Source organism: Sphaerodactylus townsendi, linkage group LG06 (genome assembly GCF_021028975.2).
Source record: "Sphaerodactylus townsendi isolate TG3544 linkage group LG06, MPM_Stown_v2.3, whole genome shotgun sequence".
NCBI classification, from domain to species: Eukaryota; Metazoa; Chordata; class Lepidosauria; order Squamata; family Sphaerodactylidae; genus Sphaerodactylus; species Sphaerodactylus townsendi.
This window is the reverse complement of record NC_059430.1, coordinates 130,537,218-130,551,719: the sequence shown is the minus strand read 5'-3', so window position 1 is coordinate 130,551,719 and position 14,502 is coordinate 130,537,218. Positions and strand designations below refer to the sequence as shown.

Here is a 14,502-nt window from a genome sequence, read left to right as displayed (position 1 = left end):
ATCTAGTCCAGCTCTCTGCTACTCGCAGTGGCCCGCCAGGTGCCTTTGGGAGCTCACATGCAGGAGGTGAAAGCAAGGGCCTTCTGCGGCTGTTGCTCCCGAGCACCTGGCCTGCTAAGGCATTTGCAATCTCAGATCAAACAGGATCCAGATTGGAAGCCATAAATCAACTTCTCCTCCATAAATCTGTCCAAGCCCCTTTTAAAGCTATCCAGGTTAGTGGCCATCACCACCTCCTGTGGCAGCATATTCCAAACACCAATCACACATTGCATGAAGTAGTGTTTCCTTTTATTAGTCCTAATTCTTCCCCCCAGCATTTTCAATGAATGCCCCCTGGTTCTAGTATTGTGAGAAAGTCAACATCTTCTACCCCATGCATAACTTTATAGACTTCTCCTCTCCAAACTAAACTTTATAGACTTCTCCAAAGTCCTTTATAGACATCTCCTCTCCAAACTAAAGAGTCCCAAACGCTGCAGCCTCTCTTCATAAGGAAGGTGCTCCAGTCCCTCAATCATCCTCGTTGGCCTTGTCGGCACTTTTTCTATCTCTTCAATATCCTTTTTGAGATGTGGCGACCAGAACTGAACACAGGACTCCAAGTGTGGTCGCACCATGGCTTTATATAAGGGCATGACAATACCTTTCCTAATTATCCCCATAATTATCTGCCTCGTGACACTCACCAGCTCCTTCCACACAGGCATCCCACCTCGCCCCCCCACCCCAGAGTGTGGAGCCGAGTCAGCCTCCAGGACTCAGCGGCAGAGTAGCTCAGTCCTTTTTCTCAGAATATGGCACGAGTGACATTTCGGAGAGTGACCCCTTGCTACGCAAGCCGGACACTGACGGGGTGAGCTCACGCAGGCTCCCAGGAAAGATGTCCCACGCTGGGCCAGCAGCAGCCCCGTAACTGTTTGACTGGCCAGGACATTCTGAGAAGCGACTGCCGCTCACGTGAAGCCTTTTGGTTGGTCACCCGGCCCCTTGTCCTCTGCAAGGAAAGCAGCCCCGTGGGGCTGTCTGAAGTGAGAGTCAAAGCTGCTGCCCCCAAGCTGGGGGAGGGGGGTGTCAAAAGATTACACCCGCACAAGGGGGATGATGTCCATCAGCTAACAGTGGGGCGAAAAATCAGCTACACAATCGCTTCCCAAAGGAGGTCCACGCTGTGCTCTCCCGCCAGACTGGGGCGTGTGTGTGTGCGGGGGAGGAGAGGGGGGCTACATCCAAAGGATGAAGCCAGCTGTCAGGAAGCAGAGTAAAAGGGCTGCCAAGTTCAAAGCAACACCAGTCAACTCAGGTAGTCACTGCATTTTATTGGAAAACATTGATATAATTTTATTTTCACAGCTTGAACTGAATACAACACCACCTGCTTTCAAGGACACCCTCGTTCCGACCTTCCCTCACGCCCCCTTTCCAAGTTCTCAGGCAAGAAGACCCCTCCAGCTCACACCAAGGGTGCCGCAGACTGGAAAATCGAGGAGGCGTGGTCCTACCCGTCCGTGGACTGCGCGCAAAGCACTCTTCATTCACCCGGCTTCGGGGAAATGCCACTGCTGGTTTCCGTTTTCCCCTCCAAAAACTTGTTTTTTGTCGTTTTCGTTGATTAAAAAATAAACGTGAAAAAAGAGAAGCTGATTTGCAGCTCATGCCGTTTGCCGCAAGGAAAGGGGGAGGCGCGCGGAGGCAAAGGGAAAAGCGACATCTAGAGCACAGACGGTCCAAGCCAAGCTGCAGCGGGGACAAGTGTTAATTGAGAGAGCGCCACGACAAAAAGAAAAGCATCGCACAAGGAAGGAGGGCGGGGGGATGGGAGTCCTGGCGCAGCCTGCGTTCACTCCGCAGGGGCTTCACTGTTTTATTGCGGCTCTAGCCCAACACCTCAACCCCCCCCCTCCCCTCCCCTCCCCCAGCCACCAACCAGAAGCACCTGCCACCTCTGCACGCAGACGCCCTGAGCGGGCTGGCAGCATCAGGTATTTACATAGCAGCTCCCATGTCCAGACACAAATGCTTAGGAAGCTGGAAGGACATTTACAATCTATACAGGGTTTGAGAGCAGAGACAAAAGTTGACATTGCTGATAGTTTGTTGGAGGAGGGGGGGGGCTTTGATTTTTTTAAAAGAGCCAATCAAATGTTGCCAACTCCCCCCCTCCCAGCTTCTTCCCCAAGGCATGCTGATGGAGCACTCTGAAATCCACCTTCAGCCGCACACTCTGAGTGTTTTGGGATGGTTCCCCCCCTCCCAAGAAAAATAAGACCCTCCCCAGTTTCTTCCTCATACCCCCCTCGGTGTTCCTTGGGGCAAGACCTTTGATGGCGACCACCAGGCCAATTTGCACAACCACAGTGCCAGACACATGCAACACGAGTAAGAAGGGTTTGCGCTCTTCTCCACCCCATCGTGTGGATTCTTAAATGAAAGAGAAAGAATCTGCGCCCTGGGAGAAGGGCCAGCCCAGACTGCCGAACAGAAGACCCGATGGAAACAAAGACATCCACAAGGCTGGGGGGGGGGGGGGGGGGGGGGTGTGTGTGTGTGTCTCCAGGGTCTTAAGGGGCTGCACTGGAAGGGGGAAGGAAGGAAGACAGGAAGGAAGAGCAAGAAGAGGAGGGAGGGAGGAGTGCAATCATGCAGCTTGGGAAGATTTGTTCTTTTCTTTTCGTTTTAATTGCTTGGTCAGATTTATTCCACAGCCGATTGTTTGCGTAGAGAACCAGGTTACTTAAGTAGAGAGTGTGGTGGAGAAAAAGTATCGAAGGAGAATGGGCATTGCCAGCTGCCCGCTCTGCAGGGCTCACTTTGCAGTCATCATCTGCACAAACTCTGCAAGAGACACAGGCAAAGGAGGGCCAATGAGTCAGAGGGTTCCGTTCAGATGCCCGCCCTTCCGCACCGCAAGGAGACCCACCCTGGATGGTTTCTGCTCCCACCATTCACCCCAGTAACGCCCCAAGTCACATCCATTCTTAATAGAATAGCTTGTCATCCTCTCAGACCCAAGTTCTAACAAAGGACGAGCAAAAACACGCTCTCTTCTCAGAAGAATCTACTCATCTGCATTAAAAATTAATGAAGCCTACTTAGCCCCCACCAAAAAACTAGCGGACAGGGGACCCCCCCCCCCCCCCCAGAACTGGACTGCTGCAGGGAATGCACTCCACAACAAGCACTGTAAGCTGCTGTGTTGGACTGCAGCAACAAATCCCTACATCTTTTTGTAGGGCCACGAAAATGCATGAATTTAGACACATTTCCCAGAACTCTCAAGAAGGCAGGCCTGGCCAGATGCGCCCCTGCAACAGCCAGTTAGACGGCTGCCGCCTCCTCCATGTGGGGCTGCCCTTGAAGGCAGTCTGGAAACAGTTTGAATGCCAATGGGAGTCCAGTCCATCCAGCAAGCACAAGACACCAGTTGGGGTCCAGCCACCAAGCTTCCAGAATCCCTTCCTTCCTGCACTGCAGAGAGGCTGCGGAGGGATCCGACACCAACCTCCTCCTCCTCAATCATCCCTGAACTTTGGACCTCCTTCCCTGCAGAGGGACAGTTTTCCCGCTCAGGACAGGCTTCCAGAATCGGGGGGGGGGGGGGGGGGCCAGAAGGGGCTTCTAAATAAAACTGTCATCCCTACTTTTTAAATGTTTTGAACCACGTCGTTCTCTGTGGTCTTAAAAGGCTTGCTTCTGCGGTGGCGTAGGAGGTTAAGAGCTCATGTATCTAATCTGGAGGAACCGGGTTTGATTCCCAGCTCTGCCCCCTGAGCTGTGGAGGCTTATCTGGGGAATTCAGATTAGCCTGTGCACTCCCACACACACCAGCTGGGTGACCTTGGGCTAGTCACAGCTTCTCGGAGCTCTCTCAGCCCCACCCACCTCACAGGGTGTTTGTTGTGAGGGGGGAAGGGCAAGGAGATTGTCAGCCCCTTTGAGTCTCCTGCAGGAGAGAAAGGGGGGATATAAATCCAAACTCTTCTTCTTCTGCATGGCTGGCTGGGATCATCCCTCCATGAAGCACCTGTTTATCTCCCTAAAGATGCCAATCAAGCTTTTGTGGAGGGAACTTCACTATGCTTGTGTCTCACTTGGAAATGGGGGGGGGTGTTGTACTAACGCTCTTTTTGTGGAGAGCCCTTGTAGGTCCACCCTTATGGAAAAGCAACAGACAAAATCATTCTTTGATATAGCAAGACTGCAGGTGAAGCAAAAAAGGATGGAGGAGAAAAGTTCGGCCTGCTAAACAGCTGCTCTGATTGAGACCCGTGCCAGGAGGCAGGAAGATGTTCTTTAACACGGCTGCAAACAAAAGGTGTCCTGCAAGCTTTGAAACGTGGCTAGCCTTTACAAAAAAACACCCAATTTTACGGCCAGCATCCAAGACACCTGACAAATGTCGAGAGTCAAGGACCACACCTGCCTCTCAAAATGAAAGAAAACAGAAGGACGGATCAGGATTTGGTTCCGCAGCAAAATCCAACCAAGGTTAACACATCTCAGAACGCTTCAGTGAGATGGGATTTCTTTAGAGCAGCAGTTCTCAACCTGTGGGTCGCGACCCCTTTGGGGGTCAAACGACCCTTTCACAGGGGCCGCCTAAGACCACCGGAAAACACATATTTCCGATGGTCTTAGGAACCGAGACACAAATAATTTTATGGTTGGGGGTCACCACAACATGAGGAACTGTATTAAAGGGTCGCGGCATTAGGAAGGTTGGGAACCACTGCTTTAGAGCAAAGGGGAAAGGGGGAGGGGTGAATCCTTTGGCCTGCAGCCAGGAACAAAATGCTCTTCTGACAGCCATGGATCTTAGCTACCTTTGCGCTGACTAGAGGTGGGTTTTTTTTTAATCTTAACATCCAGCCCTGGAAAATTCAAAAGCTGACAGGGGATGTTGTGGTTTGAGGTCAAAGTCTTTAACTCTAGGTTCAGTCTCACTGCTGACTCATGAGGGAATTTCCACATGGTTCACAGCTCAGGTGTCCAGGCCGTTGCTGACCTACAAGGCTTGAGATTCAAAAAGTCTCTCTCTAAACAACTGCAGTGCTTGCATGATATCAAGGACACATATGGACTTATATGGACCTAGATTTACTGACTGGGAAATTGCAACTCAAGGATACACATAAAGATTGGGCATTGCTGAAGGAATTCTTTGGGACTTCTTTTCAAGTATACTAAAGGACTGGAACATGGTTGTATCTTCTGAACTTTTGTAAACTGACTCTTTTTTTAATCTTACCTGTTCTGTTAAAGGAGTGGAAACAATGCAATGAGTTAAATTAGTATAAGAAATCAGGCTAGTATGTGATATTCGATTTGATTTTTGAGATGTGTAATAACGATTGGTTGAAGTTCAAGCTGATTGATGTAGGTAGAGTTAATAGATTAAGACAATCCCCAAGTAGGGGAAAGTATTAAGTAAACCTTTCAACTGCTTTAAAAAAATGCTATTATTCTTTCGTTTGTGTATGATATGGAAAATTTAATAAACATTATTTTTTTAAAAAAGGACACATGTGAATGTGTCTTGGGAATGAGGCTTGGGACACATCTGGTTTGAGAAGCACCACCGAGGGCCCGAGTTCGCAGTTCATGCTGTCTCTTAGGCGAGACCTCAGGCCTACAGGCTCAGTTGCAGAGCTGCTAGCAGCAGGCAGCAAACTCCTCTCGCCGCCACACACTCACCTTCATAGTTGACCTGCCCATCCCCGTCAATATCCGCCTCCCGTATCATTTCATCCACCTCCTCATCCGTCAGCTTCTCCCCCAAGTTTGTCATCACATGGCGCAACTCGGCTGCACTAATGTAGCCGTTCCCATCCTGGAAGCAGAGGAGACTCTTTAAGGCAATGATCCCGAATGGGGCCACCAATGTACTCGGCAGTGCCTGCCTGCTTCTGCCCTGAATGCAAAGAGCCCGGCCAGGCATCTGTCCACCTCACTGCAGGGGCCCAGGGGGCATCACCGTTCTTTCTGTCACTGGCTCCCATTTGGAGGCAGATCCCTCCATTGCAGAAGGCTCCTTTGTTAGGAACTGCCTCATGGGTCTTCCCCCACCATCCATGGCAGCCATTTTGTCAACTGTCTGTGTTCTCTCACTGGCTGGGGAGCCCTGACTGAGGGGGACATAAAGCAACTCCAGATCTGCTCCTTTCTCAGTTCTGGCAACTCCAGGCTCAGATCTTCCATCCCCATGGCCCTCAAAAGGGACCTGAAACAGCAAATGGACTTCCTTTTCCTCACCTTGTCAAACACTCTGAAAGCCTCCCGGATTTCCTCCTCACTGTCCGTGTCCTTCATCTTCCTGGCCATCATGGTCAAGAACTCTGGAAAGTCAATGGTACCATTTCCTGAAAAAAATTAATCAACATCAATGAGCTGGAGCCGGCAGGTTGTACACCTGGACTGGAGGTCGCGCGATGCTGAGTCCTTGAATCAAAGCAGGTCCTGGTCAATTTGAGGCGGGCTTAATCTAGATGATTCTCATTGGATCAATAAAACGTCAAGGCTTATTAGGTCAACAGGAAGAGGCCTGACCTGTTGGCATTCCGCTGACTCAGCATCTTGGAGAAGTGGAAGGATGCCTTGAGTGCGGGCACCATGTTTAAGGCCCTTCTCATCACACGTGACCTTCAACCAACATGCTGCTATGATTTAAGCCAGCTTGAATACACAGCACCTTGGATCATGCAGGGTGGTCAAATCAAGCCTGGAGTGCCTGGGAAGTCGAGCAAGACCCTTTGGGAGCCCCCAGGTGACTGTGTGTTGCCTTCCACAGGGTATTCCACCTCCCCTCTGGCTAGAACAAAGTCAGTTCCGATCCCCTCCGTCATCCCAACCACATTCATTATGCTGACCACATCAAATAAGTTCACTTGTTCCTTCTAAAGAGGCAGCGCATGGGAGCTGACTCAGTCACTGCCTCTTGCTGATTTGCTCCTAACCAAGACAACTGTGTCAAGGGGTTGTTCAAAGCCACACTGTTGCTGCATTCATGCTGTGGTCTCTCCCTGCTGCTCCTGAGCCACTCACCGTCTGCATCCACCTCATTGATCATGTCCTGCAGCTCAGCCTCAGTCGGATTCTGCCCCAGAGACCGCATCACAGTGCCAAGCTCCTTCGTGGTGATGGTGCCGTCCCCATCCTTGTCGAAGAGGGAGAAGGCCTCCTTGAATTCTGGGGGGAAGCAGGGGGCATTAGAACCCAGGCAGAGGCCATGTATTGGCCACCCACTGGAGATGACACCTATGCACATTTTCTCCCACCCTGAACTCTTGGGACAGAAAGAGCAACTCTGTCAGCTTTATACGGACTGCTTTATCGCTCAGGAAGGCTTAACACTTTCCTGCAACGGAAGAACATGAATGGACTTTATGTGCCCCAAATTTTGATGACATCTTCCCATCCCAATGGCCTGAGTGCTTCAGAGTGGGCTTTGGCAGCTCTGCCCCCTCCCCCTTCTGGCCAGCAATTGGGGAAACAACCATTTCAAATGAATGAAAGGAAGTCTGCCTAGCACCGTGGTGGCGAACCTTTGGCACTCCAGATGTTATGTACTACAATTCCCATCAGCCCCTGCCAGCATGGCCAATTGTGTGTTGCCATGCTGGCAGGGGCTGATGGGAATTGTAGTACATAACATCTGGAGTCCGAAGGTTCGCCACCACTGGCCTAGCAAGACTTTCCTGACTCTCACACTAACAAAATCAGAAGTGGACTCCTTCCCTGCTTTACTCACAGAATCCACTGAAAGCCAGGACCCAGATCCAGGGGAAAAGGAGCTGCCCCACTGTCCACCCTTAGTCAAAATCATCACACAGAGACAAGGGGGGGAGGGGGAACTCACCGGCAATTTGCTCTTCAGTTAGCTGGTCAGCCTAGAAGAGATGCAAAAGCAAAGTCACTGCCTGGTTTAATCCTGGAGACCCCTTCCGTCAGGCTCTGCAAGTCACACCAACCCCCTCAGTCCAGACGTGCTGGCACAGAGGCTGTTCTCCTGTCAGCCTCGGCCACTTGGAACACACCATGACAAGGGCTGTCCAACAGGGACGTGCTCAGGCCTCCCGCGGGGTTGCCAGCCTTCCATTCCCAAGGCTTGTGATGGCAAACGCCAGAGGACTGCTAGGCTGGGTCATAGACCAGTGGTGGCAAACCTTTGGCACTCCAGATGTTATGGACTACAATTCCCATCAGCCCCTACAATTGGCCATGCTGGCAGGGGCTGATGGGAATTGTAGTACATAACATCTGGAGTGCCAAAGGTTCGCCACCACGGTCATAGGCTATGTGGGTCTGTCCTGGGCTTCACACCCAAGACTCTCGACCTCCAAGGGCCTGATGTTGAGCTAGTCAGCCACACCGTCAGCTGCACCTACCTCACAGATCTACTGACTAGTTCAACATCAGGCCCTTGTCGGTCGAGAGTCTTGGGTGTGAAGGCCAGGCAGGAAGGAGACTGATGTAACCCCATCTGAGTCTCCAGTGGGGAGAAAGACAGGGTTATAAATGAAATAAAGAAGCACAGTCTTCTCAGGAGCCGAACCAGCTTTCAGAACATGACTTGCCGCGCCTCAGCCACAGCTGCCTGCAATGAATTTCCACAGACAAGAATCAGTTGGCAGGATGTCAGAACACAGAGACAGCTGGAAAGTCACCTGGTCACAACACCTGTAATGTTTGTACAGCCCCCACTCGATGCCCCCACTCCAGGACAGCCCCTTTTGTCACTTTTCACCACAACATGACCTGTCACTTGTCAACCCTTCTTCAAGGCACCTGGACAACAGCGAGCCCTCTGCCTGCAGATTCTGTCAGGCAGGAACAACGAAGAGAAAACTAGAGCAAATCTAAGTGATTGTTCATGAGGCAGGAAGCGACCTCATTCGGTCGGATGCTCCAGAACAAAAAGGGCATCTAACACTCCATGCAAAGAGCAAGACACGAAAGCCTGACAAGACCCCTGAGGCTGCTCTTGGAGCAGCGCCCGCCAGTGTCCTGGCCGCCAATGAACAAATCTGTTTCCCAGTCTGACTTACTATGCTTGGGATTGGGAGAGGATTTCCCTGCAGGCCTGCAAAAAGCCCCCCCTCTGGTCACTCGCCAATGTGAACCAGGGGAAATCCTCTCCCAATCCCAAGCATAACTAAGTCAGACTGGGGGCAAATTTCACCCTTTGCTGAGATGAGGTGTTCAAGGTCTGGAAGAAAGTATAACTTTATGACACCTCAGAAGGGGTAGAGATGAGGACAATCCAAAATCAACCTCTTCCAGGCATCCGTTTGTGAATTCCTCTGGAGTGTTCTTTGAAATCTCTCTCCTGTGGCACAGCAAGACTATCTCTCTTCCTTAAGTCTAGGAAAGAAGTGGCAATACCACACTGCTGACTCATTCCGACTGGGATTCCAGGAATCTGACCCCAACTCGAATCTCTGCCCCTTTGCCTCCCCTGTGCCCAATCTGAGGAATTCTCAGAGCCAAGACCTGCTAACTTGTACCATGCAGGCCTCCAAACATAGCCAGGTTTCAGAAGTCCACAATCCCAATACAGTTTCCTGGTTCCAGTATTCCATTCAATTGTGAAAAAGGTGATGGAGTGGTTAGCACACAGGACCAGGGCCTTCACTTACTGTGCAACCAGTCACTAAAAAAAAGTGTGTGGGCAGGGCGAGACTGGGATGGCAGGAGCCCTCGGGGCAAGGAAAAGTGTGCAAATACATGCCATGGCCCAATGCCTTGCACTAGTTTTCATCAAGGAGTTTTGCAGCGTGCGCCTCAAGTAGTTTCCGGACAGATCCACCGCATCCTCCCTCTCTTGGCTGGCCTCACTGGTTTGTGCTCGTGCACCGGGCAGGGAGAGTCTGAGGCGCAGCTAGCCAGAACCCATCGCAGGGGTGCTTCAGTGCTTTAGGAAGGAAAAGCTCACCCCCACCCCCACTGGCTTGGACTCCAGCCTCCCCTGCAGTCCTGGCCACTCCACACTGCAGCACAGCAAGAGCCAGAGCGGAAGGCATCCGGCACACCCGACACCGCTGAAAAGCTGCTCCTTGGGAAATGCAGACGGCCCCGGGGACTGCCAAGGCTGCAGCATTTGGAATGGCGCAGCCTCGGAAGGAGGGAGAGGAGCCCCCTGCAGCCCCACAAACTCCAGCATTCTGGAAAAGTCCTTCTGGGCTCAAGTCAAAGGGAACTTTGGCAGGGGACTGTTTGCTGGGCCAGAGGTGAGCTCAACTCTGAGAGAGTCCAGAGGAAAAAACAAGGATGGATGATCAAGGGCTCAGGAGCACGAATCAGGGGAGGGTTTCGTCACACTGAGTCACAGACTGGTCACACTGTGGGGGGTGACACCTGCCACCACCTCAGACAATTGCCCTGGAAGTGAGGGAAAGAGTGGCAACTGTGTTGTGGTTAAAAGCTTCCTTTACACTGGGGCTCACGTTCTGACGGATGGTTTCAGATCCCGTCCCAACAAGGGCCCACTGGCTGGGAGACAAAAAAGCAACAGAAATGGACTCCCGGCAGGAGGCAGAGGCCCGTCCTGAAAGGCAATCCAGGCTCCCCTCCCTCCTCTCGGCCTGGCTTTTACTTTTACAAGCCTCGCACTAGGTCTTTCCCCGCAACAGCTGCCAGGCCGGCCGGGAAGAGAGAGGCAGACGCCCTGCAAGGCCTTCCCGAACGATCTGGGGGAAAGATGCTCGGGAAAGTAGGTTAGCACGGCGAGGGCAGCCAGCCAGCCAATATTAATCCACCCGCAGGCTCGGATTATCCAGAGACCCGACGGAGCAGAATGCGGATCCGGAGAGGAAACAATCTCCCATTTTGCAAGGAGGCTCCAGCAAGCGGAACGGAGGAGCCGGCGCCTCCCGGGACCTGCAGGGGAGGCCTCGGGGTCTGCAAACGGGGGGCAATTGCTCCCCAGCCCACCCCCACCGGCCAGGCAGCCAGGCTGGTGCACAAACCCAGGCCTGGGCGGAAGAGACCCGACGGCTGCCCTCCAAGGCCTGCCACTGCAGACGCACACCCACCCTGCCGCCGCCGCACCGGGGCTTCCTGCTTCCCGCCTCCAAGCGGCGGCAGCCTGCAGCCGCCTCCGTTACTCTGCCAAAGGGTTATGACCCCCCCACCCCACGGTCCCCTGGCCAGGGCAAAGGGGAGCTGCGGGACGGGATGGACGGCGCTGGGCCCACCAGGAGTCGTCCAGCCATCTTGCAGGCGGCGGCGGCGGCGGGGGTGGCGCCCCCCTCCCTCGAGTCCTCAGCGCCCCCGGGATGGGGATGTGCCCGCCAGGCGGGAGCAGCGGGGCGCCCGGGGGAGCGTGGCGGGGACCCTCTTCCTCCACGGAGCCTCCCCCACGGTTTCCTGCCCCCCCCCACCGCCCCGACAAACCGGGCCACGTCCACGCCGCACCCAGCCCTGGCCTCCCCCCCCCTCCGGCTCCTTCTCTGAGGCTCCTCCCTCTAGCTGCCCCCCCCCCCCACAGCATCCTCGTGAACCAGCCCCCCCCGACCAAAGGACCAAAGCCCCCCTCCCCCCGCAGGACAGCCCACGCCCACGTGCAGGCCCCAACCCCCCCCCCCTCCACGGGGACGCCCCCCCGAGCCCTCCAGCTTCCCCCCCCCCGAGGTGACGGTGCCCCCCTCCCCCCCCCACACACACACACTAAGGCCCTTCCGTGAGATTACTGCCGCCGCCCTCCCTCCCACCTCCACTCCTCGGGCTCACCGCGGGCGGCGGGTGGTGGGAGGAGGAGAAGCGCGCTGAGGCGGGCGTGAGCGACTGAGCATCCCGGAGGCGTCAACGGGCAGCAACGGCGGCGGCGGCAGCAGCAGCAGCAGCGGCGTCGGGAAGAGAGGCAGAAACCGCAGCCGAACCCCACTCGACCGCCAGGCCGCCACACACAGCGCGCTCCAGATCCCTCCGCCAACGGCCGCCCATGGCCACGCCCCCTCCTGTGGGAGGCGCGGCGCGACGACAGCCAAGGGGAAGGGGCCCGGCCGGCCCGGCAGCCCCGGAGGCTCTGCCCAGCGCCCTCGCCCCGCGCCATGCTCCGCCCTGCCCGCGGCTTGGGCCCCACAGGGGGACTACTTTTTTCACCGGCTCCCGGCGGAAGGACACCTGATCTTGAGAACGCTCTTGTCTCGCGCGTCTCCATTGGCTCCGGAGAGAGGTGCAGAATGAGAGTCCCGCCGCCATTGGTCGCCTCTCACCTGCAATGCGTCAAAATTGGAGCGGGCCATGTTGAGGAGGGGAAGGGGGAGGAACCGAGGGGGAGGAGGGGGCGGAGTCACGGGCAGCCCGGGAAGGAGCGGCGGTTGGAGGAATTTTGAAGAGACGAGGATGAGGAGGCTCCCGCGCTTTCTCACCATGGTACAGCCCAACTCAAATAGACCAGGCTGGAGGAGGGGGCGGAGCAACAGCGGCCACCTTGCAACCGGTAGCCCCGCCCCTTTCTCGAAGCCACGCGCCCGTTGCAACTGGAATAGCCACGCCCCCGGGAAGTATGGCCTCGCCCCTCGGGCGTGTCCCCGCCCCTTTATGCCGGGCGGATGTTCTTCTGCCAAGTTTACCGCTTTTGAATGTTTTTTTTTAATTAAAATTTATTTCTCTCTTTTTTTTGTTTCCTGCATTTTGGCAAAACTCCTGTTTGTTTAACAGCCTCCTGCCAAAACAGGGCCACATCCCTGGGACACAATGGGGTGGGAACTTCACCAGTTGAATTGCTGCCAGCCTTGACAGCTCTCTCTTAAAGGCACAGGCTGCTACTTAGGAGCAAAATGTGACCGCCCTATAAAGGTGGCCAAAGCTCACGCCTGAGAGAAAATCTTAATACCGCTAAGAGTTTCTCACCTCCAAACCACCTCCCAGTATCTTACACAACAGCCCTGTCAGGCAGGCCTCTACATCACAGTCAGGGGACTTAAGGAGAGAAAGGGACTTGCTAAGGCCGGCTGATTGGACACAATGACAGCTTTTTTTCTCCCAGAGAACCCAGACCCAAGATGGGCCCAATGAGAACAATCAGTGAAAACAACAAACTATCCCCCAGAGCCAGTATAACAGTCCCCAGTATATTCATCTGCCCCCCCCCCCCACAGCTCAATGGTCACGGAGCCCAAAGATTTCAATTACTAGGGCTGTGGTAGGAACCTATGGCGAACCTATGGCACATCTCTGGACTTGCTCTCCAAGGGCGATTCCCCACTGGCAGATTTCAGCTAGGTTCGACCCGGTTCCTGTAAACTAGGTCGACTCCAGTCACTCCCCACAGCCGCTGTGTTCGACTCATTTCTTCTATAACTGAGCTCAAGAGGGCGGGATCGTCTTTGGTTTTGCTCCTCGTTTCCCATTGGCTCCCGTTTTACGGTGGGAAACGTGAGCGTGCATCCTTTTTTTTAACGTTTTCGTACATCGCAGCTACTTAGCTACGTAGAATTTCCTCTGAAACTTTTAAACTACCGACAACACAGAAAATTTTTTAAATAAAATAAAATAACATGAAAACAGTGCCCGGACAAGGCGCGCTTTTTCCCTCCGAGACTCTCCCGCTCTGCGCATACACAAACCGTGGGCCTCTGGCTGGACGGGAGTTTCGTTGTCATAGCAACGTAGCTTCAAAAATGGCGGTTTTAAAAAGGCGCGTTTTTCCCCCTTCGCAACTCCCCGTTCTACCCATGCTCACAAACCAGTATTTGATTGGCTAAACGGGAGAGTCGCCTCACTGACGATTCCCCACTGAGTTTCTACAACTGAGTCCAACCTAGTTTCAGGGAAGAAGCTGTACTTCATAACTGGAATCAGAAATTCCAGTTCTGAGGGGGACAAAACTAGGACAGAACAAGGACGAACTCAGTGGCAGTGGGGAGTTGCTGGGTCGAACCTAGTACTAAACTGAGTCGACTCTGCCAGTGGGGAATTGCCCCGTGGAGAATTTTAACTTAGGTGGTCAGACTGCCAGGGAGGTGGGTCTTAATTTTACCCCCTGTTCTTTTCCCACCAGCCTTACCAAAGTTCTCCATCCACACACGCGGACTTGGCTGGCCGCCTGTGGGGTAAGCTGATCACCGGCTCTGAAATTAACGATTTAGTAAATGGCTCCCGGCCACCTCCTGTAACGGAGACCTCTGCTCGGGCAAACTCCTCTGCCTTTCATGGGCTGTAATGGACTTGGAAGCTTCTTCAACAGGAGGATAAAGTTACCGAGTTGTCTCCCAGCGGCCCAGAGGCTGCGGCCTGGAAGAAGCCAAATTGCAGGAGCTGGCTTTTCGCCACCCCTGCCTCAAAAGCTAAAAAACGACCCTCACAGGTTTGCACACCTGTTTGGAATGCAACGCCGCTTCAGGTCTCATAGTAGCTTCAGCCTTCGCTGCGGCCTGGTCACAGGCCCCATAAGGTGCCACCCTCAGCTAGCAACTTGAGAAGTTTTATGACATGCTTAGGAATAGGATCAAGATGGACCAGGAGCGTGGGCACTCGGCTGCAGGACTGTAGCAGAACTCT

The 14,502-nt window shown here is 53.9% G+C and overlaps 1 protein-coding gene across 2 annotated transcripts; it reads right to left on the bottom strand.

Moving 5' to 3' along the window:
- Positions 1-1,299: 1,299 nt before the first annotated feature.
- Positions 1,300-12,177, bottom strand: CALM3 (calmodulin 3). Of its 2 annotated transcripts, XM_048500038.1 has the most exons (6): positions 11,728-11,924; positions 7,856-7,886; positions 7,042-7,185; positions 6,253-6,359; positions 5,695-5,830; positions 1,300-2,835 (listed from the first exon to the last, which is right to left on the bottom strand). In XM_048500038.1, the coding sequence occupies exons 3-6, from the start codon at positions 7,109-7,111 to the stop codon at positions 2,807-2,809; spliced, it is 342 nt and encodes a 113-aa protein (XP_048355995.1). In that variant the 5' UTR covers positions 7,112-7,185; positions 7,856-7,886; positions 11,728-11,924; the 3' UTR covers positions 1,300-2,806. The 2 variants fall into 2 exon arrangements, with proteins under 2 accessions (XP_048355995.1, XP_048355994.1); XM_048500037.1 differs by lacking the exons at positions 1,300-2,835; positions 5,695-5,830; positions 6,253-6,359; positions 7,042-7,185 and having other exon boundaries at positions 7,855-7,886; positions 11,728-12,177.
- Between the last annotated feature and the right edge of the window lie 2,325 nt (positions 12,178-14,502).

Excerpts from the sequence above, each read along its gene's own strand:
- CALM3 (XM_048500037.1), bottom strand. The coding sequence starts at position 12,157 with ATGGAGACGCGCGAGACAAGAGCGTTCTCAAGATCAGGTGTCCTTCCG.